Source organism: Gobius niger (genome assembly GCF_951799975.1).
Source record: "Gobius niger genome assembly, chromosome: 17".
NCBI classification, from domain to species: domain Eukaryota; kingdom Metazoa; phylum Chordata; class Actinopteri; order Gobiiformes; family Gobiidae; genus Gobius; species Gobius niger.
Window position 1 is genome coordinate 14,974,744 of NC_136868.1, and position 17,483 is coordinate 14,992,226.

Here is a 17,483-nt window from a genome sequence, read left to right on the forward strand (position 1 = left end):
ACTCTGCTGATTTTGAGTTGTTTTTTGTAACAAATGGATATTTGCTTTTACAGCTTGTGGAAAGATGGAGACGTTTGTTTTCTTATTCTCGTTTACTGCTCTCGGCGTCCTTTATGCCATGAACGTCACACCTGAGTTTCAAGAGTAAGTGGAGATTTTTTCCTCTGTCAAATAAAAGAGCTATTATGCATTCAAAATATATTACATTTAATACTGAATTCAAATACTGAGGTGCAATATTCTTATAGGTGCAAAATTCTACAAAATTCAAAGTTCTCCAGTCAAAATATTTTAAAACAGTTTTGATAAAATACATTTTTATTCAAGAATTTACTCGCAGTCATGCGTCAATGTCTAAATGAAAAGACATTCACACCTAACTAAGTGATTCAAGTTGTATTAGTAGTAGTGGTTTAGACATTAAACAAACATTTCCAATTATTCGTGTACAACACGACCAAAAGGGTTCAGGCTGAATTGAAAACTTATTATGCCTAACTCAGTTTACATACTTCCACGGGAAAACAAACACAAACATTTATCATAAACAATATCAAGAAGAGAAATAAACATGTATCTATGTTAATAACATACATTTCAATATTCCAATATATGTATATATACATTTTGCTTTATGTTAATTTATTTCTAAACTAAATCATGTCATCAATTAAATTCTTCTAATTTTTCTAATTTAGTTTTTAATATACTTCTATGCGATTTCCATTAAAGTTTTCCATCAATGGTAGCTCCTAAAAATGTATTTGCATGAACTCTTTTAGAATTGTATGATCACTGACTTTTCTATATATATAATATTTTGGTTTTACTCGGATTCATTCAGAGTTTGTTTAGATCAAACCATTGTTTTAGGACTGTGAGCTCGTCTTCTACTGTAGAAAGGAGCTGTTCCAGAGCAGTACAGGCTGGCATCATCCGCATTACAATTTTAAGAAAGTAGAGAACAGAAACTATTGCTCATGTTGCTCCTGCTAATTTATTTAACTACTAATACTAACTAATAATGCCCAATATCATCAAACCTGTGACAGGTAAAAGTTTCTGTTGGATACAAAAAGACACAATGATTCCTCATGTGCGTGACTGAAAACGCTGCTTTTTCCTCTAGAGGTCACTCTTGCTTCACGTGTGGAGGTGCTGCACCACCATCAACTCAACTTAATGGACTAATATTATTTTCCTGAGTCAGAGATAGCCCTCAAACTTTACAAAGCTGCAAATTCATATCAGTTTTCAACCACAGTCATTTTGGTTCAACCATGTCTTTTATTTATTGTATTACAGTACTACAGTATTACAGCACACTGAGCTGAATAAGAAGATACTGAACTTATCTCTTTTCAGATTTTGTGTAAACCTCTTCACTGTTTTAGGGGTGGTAAACAGTGTGGACATTGACAATCAATACAGACCGCACAGCAGAGTTTGATGAATTGCTCTTGACACACAATATGCCTCGAACTCTTCCACTCCACAAACAAACCGTATTGTGTGCATAAATCTTCCAGTGTTGGTGTTGAACTGGGGAGGCAGCTGGGGAGCGTTCCTTTCTGCACTTACGGCTTTTGTTTTTCTTTGCGCATTGTGAGTTTGAGAGGATGTAATGTTGTTTACCGCCTGATACCTTGTGCACATAAATCTTTCCCATTGCGACGCTGCTCTACCTTTGACCAGAAAAACACAGAGGCTGGAGCTAACACGGCCTGAGCTCACTGCCTCCCCAAACCCTGACACTGTGATGGATGAACTAAAATACCAAATTTACGCTTTTAGAATCACAGTGTAAGATTGTCGAGTTAAGTTTGTTATTTTGACAGATAAGAAACAGATTGCAAGAGAGTGCCCTGCTGCGAGAAGAGACAGGTTCAATTGGCTTGTTTTGCCAGACGGAAGATGCACAAAAAAATTAAAAACACATAATGCATAGTTGGACAATTAGTCAAAAGATTGAATTTGATATCTGTCACACTTTTTTTTTGGTGTGTTCCATTGACAATGCACTTCTCTCAATGTTAATGGAAAGTAAAAACAAAAACACAACAGGAGTTATGTGTAAGAGAAAAAGACAACACTATATACACTGCCTGATTAAAAAGGAAGTCGCCATAAAAGAGCTCTAATATTTTGTTGGACCGTGATTAGAGATTACAAAAGATCCAGTGTTACGTTCATTTTCCACAAAGATCTTGTATTAACGGGAGAGTGTGACCACTGGGGCCAATCCTTGTGTGATAGTGATGTCTCATGCTCCCTGATCCACTCTTTCACAATGTGAGCTGGATGAATCCTGGCATTTACGTCTTGGAATATCCATTGATGGGATCACCTGGTCACTCAGGATGTTCAGGTAGCAGTGTTGGGCAAGGTACTTTCAAACTGTATATTCTGCATTGGTAGTTACAGCCATGAAAATGTATTATGTTTGTATTACACATTACTGTTTCAAAAATTTAGCTGAGTAACACGACTTTGAGTTACTTTTGGCAAAATATCAAATGAAAATAGTGCCACAGAGCAACAGGGCAGTCAAATATTTCCTTCTCTTTCCCCCATTCTCTGTTTTGTTTTGACGACGTTAACTACACCCAACTGCACATCTTATACACCAGTGTTCGGGGGAGTTTGGCTTTTTTTTCATTCATACATTTACAGGAACAGGCCACCGTTTTTTTTGTAATGACTAATATATTCAGATATTTTGTGTAAGTAATATGTAATATTCTTTAGTTACTGAAAAAAGTAATATATTTTTGTAACCCCAGAAAAAAAAAAGTTAGTTTTGTCAGGCAGTTTAAAGTATCATTGGCTTTCATGACTTTAAACTGAACAAAACAAAAATGAAGAACCGAAGAAATGAATTCTCCCGAGGACACACACATACAACTTTAACAAGGTCAAATCTCTACAATATATAGATTTGTGGAAAAAATGTGCAAGATGTCTGCATGGTCATCCTTCACTCTGTGCCCTTGAGGCAGATAAAATATGAATGCCTCGCAACACTCGGAAGCTAATTGAAAGTGTTTCATAAAAGCAGGATATTAAAGGAAGACAAAGCCATAGATAAGTGTGAATGAGGCAGTTTGTCCTCTGTTTCAAGTCCAACGCAATTACCACACCAAGGTCAAAAGATGTCCGTTCTGAAATGTCATTTTCCCCCTATATGAAATACCCGCTTGGTTTTAAATGTCACAACACTGTTTGTTTGTTGTTTGCATTGCCCCCATTTCATTATCACTTACTAATTTAGCAGTATAGACGACTAGACTGGCACAGCTTTCAAGGGAGAAGCTTATTAGTTAGGAGAATGAAGCAGAAAATCAGGGGGAGATTGCTGTTGAGAGTGCAGGGTGTCAACGGCGAGACAGCAATTAAAACACGGTATTATTGTTATTATTGTTCGCAGTATGCAATTATAACTAAACCAGACTTTGATGTTTGATAATGGACTGAAATCTAAATGTCTCAAACCCAAGAGCCAGATAAAATGCACATGACTGCAAACAACTGAAACAAAGATAGTTGCTTTAGACACAGAAGTCTCTACTCGGTGGAGAAGTGATCAATTGGGGTAATGGGGTGGCTAATTTTGGGCCTGAGGTGATGCATACATAGTCGCCAATTCACTTACAATGCCTCACAGAAGAAAAGGATGAAATGGTGGACTAGAGAGTCTCAGCAGATCACAATAGTTTCTTACGAATCTGTATTTTTCATATATTTCATTATGATTTGACTTGCCTTCTACTGTTTTGATTGCATTGATTCTTCAAATGAACCTGAATGTGTCTTGAGAATGGGGTGATATGGTGCTATGTGTGAGCTCTTTCAGAATGTATAGGGTCATTGTTAAATTGGGCAACACTGATTTGTGCGTCGCAGGCCGTTCGTCATCCTGGAGATCGGAGTGGCTGTGCTGGTCGTAGTCTTCCTCTTTTATTTCCTCATCACCCGCGGCAACCCACCCAAAGACCTCCTATTCTTCGGTATGTGCACATTTCACAACTTTCCTTCAACTCTATAAATGCATTTCCAAACACATTGCCAAAGGTTAATAGCAGATATGCGTTTCCAAATTGAGCCCAGAGGATTTTGCAGAACCTTTATGTGTGGAAACATGAATTGTGCTCAGTGTGTTCACCTGATATGAGGAAAGCTGCTTAGACTGATCAGGCTCAAGGCGAGGCTTAGGCAAACTCCGGCATGACTGATCCCATCCCTCTGTAGACCGAGAAACACAGAGGCACTCACACTTACTTAAGTCGGGGGAAGTCTGATGAAACCAAGCCTGGGGTTGACCTTAGCTAGAGAGTTAACTTACCAGTATAATAATAACGGCTTACACTTGCTTTGCGCTTTCCAAGCCCCAGACGCTTCTCAAACGCTGCACTTCCCTCTGTAATCAGGGGGGTTAAGCTGCTTCGACCACCACCATTCACTTCCTCACACGCTGCAGTCACACAGGACACAACGAACAATCTGCATATACTGGAGCCGGGATTTGAACTACCAACTTTCCAGTCATAAGGCCACCTGCTCTACTATCTGAGCCACTGCCACCCTCTTACTGCTGTACTGCTGTGTAAAAATGTTTAGCCTTATACTGGACTTACAGCCACTGAAGAGCTGACAAATTACCTCAGGGGGTAGAGATAAGATATGATAGGACTTTATTGATCTCACAATGGAAAAATTCACTTGTTACATCAGCTCTCAAGAAAACACTCAAGGGGTGCAAATAGACAGGAAAATGTGCAATAACTAACCTAATAGTAACTACAGGTACCGGAAAATACACATCTATTCAGAGCATTAATTTGATTTATTATAGATTGTTCTTTCAGTAAGACACAAGGTTTGTTTACCTCCTTTACTAGTTTCGGTCACTTCCTGTGTTTTCCCTCAGACGTGTCACCTGGTGGTGAACCATGGTGAACATGTTGTAGGCAGTTTCCATGGATTTGTCAGTCAGTAGGGAGAGCTTGCGCCCCCTACTGACTGACTGAATAAGGTGTAAGCTCCATTATCCCGGTTAATAGGTGTTGGTGCATGTTTCCTGATCTCAGGACGATGGAGCGAACTCTTACTAAAGAACAATCTATAATAGTTTAAACTAAGAAAACATTCTGAACCTTTGTGGGTGGGACGGTGCATGCGAATAACTGTATACAAGCCTCAAACATGTAAGCTCACGAGTAGTCTCCATCTATTTTGCGCTCACTCTCTCATTCATATGCCAGTAGGTAGGGCTGCTCGATTATTAAAAAAAATAATAATCACGATTATTTTAGTCATAATTGAAATCACAATTATTCAAACGATTATTATACGATCTTCATTTTATTTATTTATTTATTAATCAAAAAACTATGATGAATATTTTCTGTTTTCTGAACAGTCATAAAAGTACAAATGATTTCAAGTTAAGGAGAGGTCTCTGTTTCACACCTGCGCAAGTAAACTGAGCAGCGTGGCCTGATGACATCATCACACAGATGTCATCATGTTTGTTTTTATGTCAGGCAAAAGCATGAACCATGGCACGTGAAATGCGAAGGGAAAATAATCCCAGTGGCCTGAAATAATGCAAAAAAAATAATAATTTGAAATGCAAATTTTGTAACCATTTAGTGTAATAATCGAAATCGTAGTTGAATTTTGATTCATTGCACAGCCCTACCAGTAGGGGCACAATGGGTGAGGTGTCTTGCCCAAGGACACAACAATGCTATGCAGTAGCCAGAGCTGGGATCGAGACCAGCCTTTGGATTATATATCATCTATATAATGTCTATTGCTGTATTGACTGATTTTTTTCAACCTGTCTCTGAAAATGCGGAATAAGCAGGTGAAATTGTTCATGTCTTTATTCTTTCTTTGCATGCATATTTCCACTATCAATTGCAAGTACAATGCTCGAGGTGCTAATCTCATACAGATGCTAGTCAAAAATGATGCAGGGCTCATATATCATGGATATACACTAGCCCGAAGAGTTCAGATAGTGATTGCACCAGGGACCTATTAATCATCTGCATAAATGTACATGATAAATGTAAGCCAAGGACAGACAGAGATGAATGTAGAGGAGTAAGATGTCTTACCTGTGTTAGGCAGAAATTCCTCCTATAATCTATATGCAAATCCAAAGAGCTTAAGACACTGTTTTTTTCCACCCTTTACTTTTACATATTGGCAGTTTCTCCATGTTTACAAAGCCTCTTGCTCTGGATGCACCGTCGCTCTTAGCTCTGCGGAGTCCTGATTATTATTCCGTGTTGTGGACATGGCCTTTCAGCTCTGTTGGGCCCTAACCTGAAACCAGAGGCAGCCCATTCACAGTGGACTCAGTATAAATAATCCTCTAACCCACCTCACTGCCCACTACTTAATGTCCCGCAGTGGGGTCCCATAGATCACTGTCCTGCTGCAGTTGGGCAGGGAATACTGTAAAATCAAAAGGTGCAGGAAAAAGTTCAGGTTTTGGGCAGTTCAGCAAAAAGTTGGAAGGACACAGAATCTGCTGCAGTTCTTGATAGGACTTTTTGATTTATTTGTTATTTCTGAAAGAGAAGGGATTTGCTCATTCTTTTAAAATAATTTCTTCACAACAATGATTTTAAAGGACAAAACAAATTCCATTCTACCACAATAAATATAATTTATTTTCAGTCGATTTTGTTGCTTCCAAAAGTACAGCCTTGATGTGACCTTGTGTTTTCTTTACAGTTTTTGCAGAGTTCTGTTTCACCTGTGTCATCGATCTGGTCAGTGCCTTGGAATACGATGGGATTATATCCGGATTCATGGAGTTCTACCAGAAAACAGTAAATTTCTTCCATTTAGAAACGGATAGTTGCAACATGTATGAGCACATGAGAACACTGACAAAACTCCCTGTGTATTTCAGGGTGAGCCTTATCTGGGCACGTCGTACGCCATCATGATGTGTTACTGGGACGGTATTGCACACTTCATCATGTACTTGATAATGATCAGCAGAATCACAGACAGGTGAGCGAAGGTCTTGGCTTCATAGTGATGAATGATGTTCTTGGTTAAAGTGGACTTTAACGATACTTGGTTTTTGATATCAATACCTGAACAATACTTTTTTCCACACATATACTAAAATATTTGTCAAAGAACCATAAAACAGTTTAATACTGTGTTCATTTCTTGACCTTCCATTTCATTTCTTTTGCATCTGTATCATTTGTTTGAGGTGAAACAACCAAGAAACTTTTTTTTAAAGGAACAGGCCACCAGTTTCCATACTGAGATATGTTTTTACCTGAGCGTAGACGAGTTGATCCGTACCCGTCTGGTCTTTGTGCGTGAGCTCAGTCACGCAAAAAGACCAAAGTATGTTGTTAGCCTTTAGCCTCTCCTCCTCTCCTCTATGGGGCCAAACGGGGGTGAAGTTAGAAGCGACCAAGCTCTTCCATGTTTTTCCTATTTAAATACGGTTAGTAGTTACACGATCCAAGTAGCTATAGTTATACAAAATTAAAGAAAAAGGGGTACTATATTGTGATGTAATAACACCTTAGGAGCACTTCGAAGTCCACATCTTTGATCTGTTTGCGTGACTGAGCGTACATGTAAAGACCAGAAAGGTACAAATCAACTCGTCTAAGCTCAGGTAAGAACAAAATCTCAGTATGCTTTTGATATTTTTTGATACCAGTTGTACCTAAACCTTTTTTTTTTTTAATGTACGATACTGGTATTGTTTAATGGCACCCAGCCCTATACTCGACTGAGCAAAACTGTAAGTCCCACAAAAAAGGGCTGTTTAAAATGCAAGCTTTATAAAAATAATAATAATTAGATTACAGTGTGTAAAGATTGAACTTTGAACGTTTTCTGCACATTAACTCAACGTTCTCTACCATTCATTATGTCTGTCTTCTACACAGTACAGTATGGACACTATAGGGGCATTATCTCTTCTATATGCAGAATAACAACTGTAGAGTGTCTCTGCAAATGATGTGTTTTTGCCTTTGTCTTGTGCACACATTCAACATAACCGTAGCCTAGATTTTGTGCTGGTGAGGGAAATAGTTAAGAGGTGCGCTCTGAGTTCAAGAGTTCAGTCTGAGAGACGCCTTGGGGCAGATGCATTTATTCATATAACGGCAGTCTCACAATTTGAGGAAAGTTATGCAGGGTTTTGTTGATACCAAACCAGAGCTGCTGTAGTAAAACTGAAATAGCTGTAGTCATACAATCTCCCGAATTGAAATGAACGATGAAAAAATAAATGACGAGAAAGCGTTCGGTTTAAGATCAGCTTCTGTTTAATTAGTGTTTTTGCTCCAGGTGCTAATTATCTGCCGAGACTCAGGAAGAGGAATAAAATAAGCTTTGACGCCCAAGAAACTTTAATTACATCATTTCATTTAAAGGAGGAAAATCTGAAGAAAAAGTTGTACTTTTCAGTGTGTACGTGTTGCTGTCACCACTAGTAATACTTGGAAAGGCGACTCATACAAATCAGTAAAAGTATTGTTATTTGGTTTAAGTAGTAATAAAGTAGCGAAGCATTTCTTTTAGTAGGTTGCTGTAGCTGTAGTTGCATGTATTAGTAAAAGTATCAGTCGTATTTAGAAGTAATGGTAAAAGAACACCTGGACAGACTGTGTGTGTTTTTTGTGTGTGGTGGAGGACATAGTCAGTAATACCTAAAGATACTCCATTATTAGTATTGTAAAACATGGCTAAAAGTCTCAATTTGGCCGAAAGATGACTGAGGCAATTATGCTCTGAGGATGACAGATATAAACATATAGGTATGTTTATTTTTGAAAGATCAGTACTGAAAGTATGCCGAGTGCTTCTCCTGCTGAGTTTAAAGGGATATTTCAGGATTTTTGACATTTCCTAGTTATCCAGACTGTTGTTGATTTCTGGAAATATTTTTTTTTTTAATTCATGCTGTCCTTATATTTGAAGAGTTTAGTGGTGCTAGGCTAGTGCTAGGCTAGCGCATGTCTATGGTAACAAGTAGCCTGCATTAAAAAACAGTCTGACCCAACACAGTGCACCTGAGGCAAATCACCAGATTACCAATATAAATGTCTGTGTTGACTGAATATTTTTTTTAATATAACTATTTTGCATTTAAAAGAACTTATATTTGAGCAGCATCAGCTTCCTGGTTGTAAACTACACAGTGGCGGAGTGATCTGCTATGGTTGCTGGATCTACAGTAGTTTGTTTACCTGCGGCCGGCATTACTACACAAAGGAGCTTTCTACAAATCAGATATGGTAACGTTTGGAGGACTACTGATGATTTTGAAGAGGTTTTTAATGTAGGCTACTAGTTACCATAGACATGCGCTAGCCTAGCACTAGCCTAGCACCACTAAACTCTCAAATATAAGGACTGCATGAATGAAATATATATATATATATATATCTCCAGAAATCAACAACACTCTGGATAAGTAGGAAATGAGGTCCTATGACAAAAATCCTGAAATATCCCTTTAAACACAAACCCACAGCTTCTTTTTCATCCTCCAGCCAGATTTCTGCCCCCCTCACCTCTCATCACAGGTAATAGCGTCTCTCTCTCTCTCCTCCGTCTCTGCCCACAGGAAGGCGTACCGCACCGTGGGGCTGCTCTGGGCCGGTTCGCTGTGTGCCAACATGAGTGTGTTTATTTCGGGCATCGTGTCAGGTGAGTCTCTCTCCAAAAAAAAAAAAAAACCCGCTCCCACAAAGACGAGCTCTAATCAAATGAACATCTGCACCGCCGCGTCCCGCGCAGAGAGGTTCAGGGCTGCCGCCGTGACACTACACGACAACATGCCCCGTCACGCCAGAGAACAAAGATGCCAAACTGACTTAAAGCATCTGTTGTTGACATTTCAAACCGCATACATAAGTGTCACCAGATCAAGCTCCTCTGTGGGCTGTGCGCTGTTTCCTCTGTTGTTTTATCACAGATATCGAGGAAAGGCTTTCACTTCACAGGCTGCATAGACGTTTAAAAAGATGCTATGCTGTATTACTGTCAACTGAATGTAGTATGTGTATATTCCTATTTATAAGGCGCGTAGAAGACAATCCACCCAAGGGACCAGCAGGCTTGGACTTTATTGTTTTTTTTTATTTTTAGCCCATATGCTTGTTACACAGTCCAGTATACCGTGCTTTGTTTATTTGCACTGGCAGATTTGGATAAGTACATAAGTTTTGCTATTTTATCCTTATTATTAGTGCTATTGCTTTTGATTGTGCATGATTTGAGCTAAATCTGTCAATCAACTTACAATGCCAGTCTTAAAAAGTTATTTCCTTTATATGTCACAGGAAAGTACGGCTCAGAGATTCGTCCAGCGTTTTGGCTCAACTTTCTGTTCCTGCTGATGCCCATATTGGGAGCCGTCTCTCTGTTCACTCGGCCCAAGGACAGACCTCTCATTGGCGGATACAATGTAAGCGATCAGAAGCTTTAGTGAGGGTGTTGTTAACCTCGGCATCGCTTTAGATTATGGTGATTAGTAATCATTTTAGGGTTAGGGTAAGGGTTAAGCTCAGGGTTAGGTTGAGGTTTGGCTATGAATAAGCGTATTATTATGGCCTATTAGTATGTAGTACGTATTAGTAACAGATAAAAATAATAGGCAGTGTGTTAACACTTTACAAGCATATTATTAATGCTTATTAGTGCCTTATTAATACTTAATGAGCACACCTTAATATAAAGCATTACCTTAACCTCTTACCCCCCACTTAAACCAAAAGTAAAAAAGACACCAAAAAAGTGACAAGAATGTGTTGAAAAAGAGACAAAAATTTGATGAAAAAGAGACAAAAAGGGATGAAAAAGGGACAAAGAAAGAGACAAAAAGGTGACGAAAAGAGACAAAAGAGGTTAGAGAATATGAAAGCTTCCACTGATTATGTGTAAAGCATCATAAATACATTGCTACATATTGTACTTGTTCTGATAGGCCCAACAGGCGCAGTGTATGAAGCTGATCTGGCGCCCCCAAGACCTCGTCCTGGTCGTGCTTCTTTTGGGAGCCATTGCATTTACCATTCTCAGGGGTCTGGTGAGTCTTTCATCCAAACTGCATTAGTTTTACTTTTCAGTTTACTTGTCAGATGGTCAGCTTTTTCTTTATTGAATAAGTGTGATGAAATGTGTGTAGTCATGGCACGAACAAAATTTGGTATAAAGTGGATAAATAAGAAAATGGATGGACGGGTGTAATAAAATAACTGGAGATATGCCTATTTTAGCAAGATAAGTAATACAAGGCTTAGTCTAGTGTTGCATTTTGTAAAAACATCTATGTTCTCTGTAGGTGGCTCTAGATGCCCCATTGGAAGTCTGCTCCGATTACCTGAGGCAGTATGAGCCCTACCTCAAGGACCCCGTGGGCTTCCCCAGAGTTATGGTACCTCCCTTTATCCTTTGTCTGCTCATATCTTCGCTGTCTCCCTCGCTCTCAGTCTGTCCTCTCCTGAACTCTGCCTGGCAAAGCCTCTGTCCTCTCCTCTATATTGCTCCGTGTTCATTGGAGGCTTGCCCTTATCTCCTCCCTGATTACGCGACCATTTTTCATCATTACACCAACAATGAGTCAGGGTTGAAAAGGCCCGGGCATCTTGTGTGCATCTTTCCTTCATTTGTCTAAGACGGATAACCGATTGCAATCACTGGCGCCACTTCATCGGGCCTTTTCTTTCCCCCGTGACCCGGCAAGAGTGTGTTTTTCATGTGTTTTGTTGCGGTACACCTCTGAATAGTCGATAGGTTATCTGGAGACCTTGTCCGCCCTGCAGCCCGGGCAGCATTCGCACGACATTGATCAGAGAGACGAAAGCGCTCGCTGCGAACTTGATAAGCTAATCCTTCTCCCAAAGCCCCCCATCAGCATCTCGCCAGGCACCAGAGGAGTGTGTGAGCAGAATCCGAGAGTAGCGCTGGGCCAGGGCCTAAATTAAGTTTGTTGCATTAGTGTTTCATGGTCTGCTTGTTTGACCTTTTTATCCCCCACCAGTAATTCTCTCAAGTTTTTGCAACTCACATATGACAGGTTTTCCAAATTATTTATAAAAAACAGGTAATAAACACTACACAAAGTTAAACCAAGAAAAACTAGCAAAAATTCTCAATGGTGTTTGTTAGCACTATTCGCTAAAGCAGCATTTAACAGAAGGACACGCGATTGGCTCCAAGGCCCGGGGCTCATCTCATTGGGATTCACATGGAGGCCGACACAGAATGAAAGGGGACCGTTCAGTGCAGTAATTTGAGTTTTTTTTTTATAAAGAGGAGCGCCTTCATGGACCAAATATTTTTACGTTGGAGGTCAGAGCTGCCTCCGTAATGACCCCAGTGCAGAACGAGTGATTTGTGCTTGGCGTGCAAATTTGAGCTAAGCCTTAAAGTAAGAAAATGTGATCTTGCATTACACAGAGCGGCATTTGCATTTCAAAGACTGTATAGCGATGGGCTCTCACATCGGAACTTAATTCAAGAAAAATGAATGTACATTTTAATGGGGCTTTTTTTTTCCCGACAGAGGTCACAAGTGACTTTGGGGTTAGTCTGGCTTCCTCACGCAATATATATGCTTTAAGAGCATAGGGGAATTTGAATGTCCCTAAAGTATTCCTGCCAATGAATCTGGCACCCCTTCATCTAATTGACCATTAAATATGCCACTTGATAACTTGGTTGTATTGAGTGGGAGGACATATAATAGAAAGGACAATAGTACTTGGGTTTACAGGGGATTCTTTTTGCAAATCGATTTCCCAGTATTACGAAGAAGAAGAATACTAACACTACTACGTATTGTGTGTGCACTGAAAATACACTTTTTTTTTATACCCATGAAATATGATTAGAGTGTCCTGCTCTAAAACTGTCTTCAGATTAGTTTCATTTTAGCCGTGTCTGATCACATCTCAGGCTCTTGCTGATCCAGTAAATATCTCTTTAGATTAACAAGCTGATAATGTGTAATAATGGCATTTAAGTTAACTTTTTTATAGTGGGTGAACCCCAAGAAATATCACTGCACTTGTTCCATTAATGCAGTAGCTGTCACACAGGAAAAGTGCTATAAAAATGCCAGTGTTAAGCTCAAACTTTATTGAATGTATTGTTTGGGCTGCTGGATCAATAACTGTTCAAACATGTATTGCTGTCATACTAATGCTTTTTCATTGTAGATGCTGCACCAGTTCTTCTACGGGCTGCCACTGTTGGGTGCGTTTGTTTACGGCCTGCTTAAGCCCGGTTGCACCTGGATGGCAGACTGGACCATATTCTTTGCGGGAGCCATGATCCAGGTAACACCCCCACGACAAATACTCAATAGACGGATCTGACTTTGAATATGCTCCAGCTGATGCATACTCAAGTGGAAAGCCAAAACTGCTGTGATGTTTACTGACCTTTCGAATCAGAGCTGGAAGGATGAGTCAAGATAGATGCAGATCACTTCATGTTTCCTGCATCAGAAGATCTCACACAAATAGGCTTATTAGGCTAATATGATCATGAACCTATAGCTCAAGATCTGGAGAGGAGTCCCTAGCTCAGCACTGCGGTCGCTGGTCCCATCTGGGAACAGAACAGTTGATCACTTTATACCAGGGGTGTCAAACTCATTTGGGTTGTGGGCCAAAATCCAGCTTTGTGGAGAAGCCGGCCAAGAGTTGTTGAAATGGGCAGGAAGACTTCACACAAAAAGTGGGGATCTTACCAAGCAAAATGTATTCTTCCACAGTAAGGAACTTCTCAATAACAAATCTCACATGCATGAACACAATGGCATTTTCCCCCAGTGACTACAAGAGGTCAGCTTGTATACCTCTCCTAATGGGAGAGACCTCCCACAGGTAAGTACCATTAGCTTGATGGGTAAATTCCCAAAATAAGTTTAGCTGGCAAGTTTTCATATTTTACATAAAATACAAATCAAAAATCATATACAAAAGCAAACTCAAAGCAAAGTTTAAACCAGTTTCCCCCCCTGCCACATGGTTCAGCCTGAGATTTTAAAATAAATAAAGGTAAAGATCACACCTTCAATTGTTTCCAACCATGTGGTACATGTAAGCTTGTACACTGAGTAAATGAATAAATAAACACACTTTTAAACCAACAATGTGACATAATTATTAACTTAATAAATGAATCAGATGGTTATTGTTAGCTGATGGATATTGCAAATGAAACAAACGAAGCAAAATGACCAAAATAAATAATGAGACAAACCCACGGCCTCAGTGTGTCACGGCCGCATATAATGTAAACAGGAAAATACTATTGCAGTGATTTGGTCAAAAGCCTGACAGGACTGTAATAAATAATAACGGTTTGCACTTACAAGCCTGTATCACAAGTTCCTCAAAGTGCACTGTCATTGCCCTGGGGCAGACTGACCATTTACCATGTGGCTTTAATGTGTTTATATTCTGATCTCTTATTATATCAGTGCCCTCTGCTGGACATGTGTGGAATTCTTTCCTTTTTTAATTTAAGCTGCCCCCCTAGTGGCTGGAATGATGAGCACACTGGTCAGGGGCTGGGTTAAATCACCTCGCGGGCTGAATCTGGCCCGCGGGCCGCCTGTTGCTGTTCATTCATTTTATCATTAGAAAAATACTTAAAAAAATGACCAAACAAATATGTATCTTTGCTGTTCCTTTGCCGCCAAATATGAGGTTTGAATAGGTCCACATACAAATCCATTCTTTGATTACACAATGCAAAAATTGAAACAGCTAGACACATATTCTGTGTCTAGCTGGACATTATGAGCATGTTTTGTTTTGCTGGCAACAGTATTATTCGAAATGTTACACGCTGTGCCTTCCTAAATCAATAAAAAAAGAAGCAATCATCAAAACAGTCAAAAGTCATTTTTGGAAAAGGCATGCGAAAATTGTCCGGTGAGACACCTTTGGGTCCCAGCCCAAAAGTTGAGAAGCATTGCCTGAGGTCATATACTGAAAACTATGCCAATCTAACGTCACAATATTAATCTGCAAACATCCAACATAAGCTGTCGCCAGGATTTACTCATATGTAATACCACCATTCTCATTTACTCAAACTCTAACTATGCCGTTTGTCTATAAAGTGGTTTCTTTTGACCTTTTTGTTCATTCTTGCTGAAACTCGCTTTTCACACATAACGCCTGACACCTCTCTCCTCTCTTCACACTCTTCTTTCTTCCAGACCATTGACTCCAAGTACTTAACTCTCTGCACCTTCTACTCACAACCTTCTGTAGATGCACTTATTTAAAATTCAATTTGTACTGGCTCAATGTTGCACTTTCATATAGTGATTTGGTAGATTTGGTCAACATTCCCTCTTATTCACTTTGGTCATTTGGATTTAAATTTAATCGATGTTCTCCCATGGTATGTTGCCAGTGTTGTGTGTTCTCTATAGAGGGTTCATTTTCTAAAATATTTGCCCAAAATCATGCAACCCATTAAAAAAAGCAAGTTCTAGTTTCGGGAATCAAGTTATCACCAATTGGCTTGTAAATCTTGTGAAATGAACCAACCACAGTGACTACTTTTATGACCTGTTGCCATGGCGCCTATGCCATTGTGAATAGACTATGATTATTATAATCCAGATTGAATTCACAGAGCGCATTTGAAATACATTCATGAAGCATCAACACGATAAACAAAGACAAGGTGATTTGTTGTTTGCAAAAGAAATCTTCTTCCAACTAAAATGTCAGTGTGATTGTGATGAATCTTGCAGCCCTAACTAATCTCTTTGCCTTGTGTCCTCCCCCAGTGCCAGTGGACTCATATCGGGGGCTCCCTCCACCCGCGCACCACTGCTCCATACCGTATCCCGGCTGAGTCGCTCTCCGCGGTGCTGACAGCTAATCTAATCTATGTACTCACTCCCATCCTGGTAGCTGCGAGAGTGCGGAGTAACCCTTACTTCTTCCTGAAGATTGCACCATTCCCTGGACAGACTGGTCTGCCCAACAGCGAGGAGAAAGACACCAAGTACAAAGAGAAGTGAGAACTACAAAACAAAATAATGGCTGGATTGTTTTGTGTGGTTTGTTTCCAATTGACATATTTGGAGGAAAGTCGGTTGAAAAACTATATTGCAATGGGGCTATTGTAAAAAAAAAAAAAAAAAAGTTTTTGATAGAGATTTACAAAATTGTAAGCTGAAAACTTCTTTCAAAATAAACTGACCAAATAAAAAAAGTTGTTCATGTGCTTCAAACTTTGTAATAGTTATTTAAGTCAGTAAGTTAGTTAGTCCTGAGCCGCTGCGACTGAGCCATGCTGCCATTGTGGGTCAACCTGACCAGCAGGAGGTCGGGGAAACCGTACCCCCCGGAGGAAACCTGGCCGGCTGCCTTCAGTCTCCTCTGATCCTCTGAAACAGTGCAGCGCCTCCTGGGTTTGTCCCTGTTTCAGAGCGTGGTGTCCTGCACTGGTCATTTCCTCCACCTCCTCCTTCCTTTTCCTCGTGTGCTGCTCTCTCCACTCCACAACAGCATTTCACATTATTCTGGGAGGAGTTTAGCAGTTAATCTGTTTTATTCTCCACTGAACATCCATTAGCCAGAACAGTTGAAGGCATGTGTGGCTTTTGCTGAGAGTCTTGCCCGGATACCTCCTTGTTTGTCCCTTTTTTGTTTCCTGTAGCTCCTCTTGTGAAGCCTCTACTGTGCAGCAGCTGTGGGGGGCTCTTTGTAACTCTTCAGTGTCTCAGAAGAAGAAATTTGCAGTTTGACTGATAAGTTAGCTTTTTGTTTACTTTTTAAAAAGCTGCTTTCTTCAAGACCATTATGGACTCTTTGCTGTAAAAAAAAAAAATCCACCAAACCCCACACGACACAGCAAAGCATCCATTTTGTTCCTCTTTATCTGGGCCGGGTTGTGGAGGCTGCAGTCTCAGCAGAGATGCCCAGACTTCCATATCCATGCAGGTGTCTTCCAGCTCTTCCCAAGGTGTTAGAGCCACAGTCACTCCAGCATGTCCTACTAGGTTTTTCCCAGGGTTTTAGGTACAGTAAGGTCTTAAGGTACTGTATATAAAACAGATGCTCTGACCACAAGAGTTGGCTCCTCTCAACATGAAGGAGCAGCGACACTACTCTGAGCTAATCACACTACAATGTCAAAGGGAGCCACTCTGCTGAGGAAACGCATTAATACCCGGCACCTTGTCTGTTAATCACATAGTGCTCTGTTTACAGTGACCCTTGGCTTGTTTTCATATTATCGCACGGCCCTTGTTACATCATTTGGAGGCTCTCTTGCATAACTTGCTCCTTTATGTTTTGACAGTGAAATGTGATGGTAATTCTTGCTTAGTCACAAGAACAGTCCACTAAACCGAGCCCCTGCAACCCACACAGCAGAATATAACAGCTCCTCACCACGCCCGCCTCTGCTGTCTCTACAGTACCAGCGCCACT

At 40.1% G+C, this 17,483-nt stretch overlaps 1 protein-coding gene across 1 annotated transcript; it reads left to right on the forward strand.

Annotated features, from left to right (window-relative positions):
- Positions 1-58: 58 nt before the first annotated feature.
- Positions 59-16,124, forward strand: tm6sf2b (transmembrane 6 superfamily member 2b). The gene is made up of 10 exons (XM_079574697.1): positions 59-144; positions 3,904-4,007; positions 6,751-6,848; positions 6,932-7,035; positions 9,632-9,714; positions 10,350-10,474; positions 10,994-11,095; positions 11,351-11,443; positions 13,230-13,349; positions 15,830-16,124. Exons 1-10 carry the CDS (start codon positions 65-67, stop codon positions 16,064-16,066), a joined length of 1,146 nt encoding a protein of 381 aa, XP_079430823.1. The 5' UTR covers positions 59-64; the 3' UTR covers positions 16,067-16,124.
- Positions 16,125-17,483: the final 1,359 nt, after the last annotated feature.

Excerpts from the sequence above, each read along its gene's own strand:
- tm6sf2b (XM_079574697.1), top strand. The coding sequence starts at position 65 with ATGGAGACGTTTGTTTTCTTATTCTCGTTTACTGCTCTCGGCGTCCTT. Across the intron at positions 7,036-9,631 it reads ATCAGCAGAATCACAGACAG|GAAGGCGTACCGCACCGTGG; the intron begins GTGAGCGAAGGT and ends CTCTGCCCACAG. Across the intron at positions 11,444-13,229 it reads TGGGCTTCCCCAGAGTTATG|ATGCTGCACCAGTTCTTCTA; the intron begins GTACCTCCCTTT and ends TTTTCATTGTAG.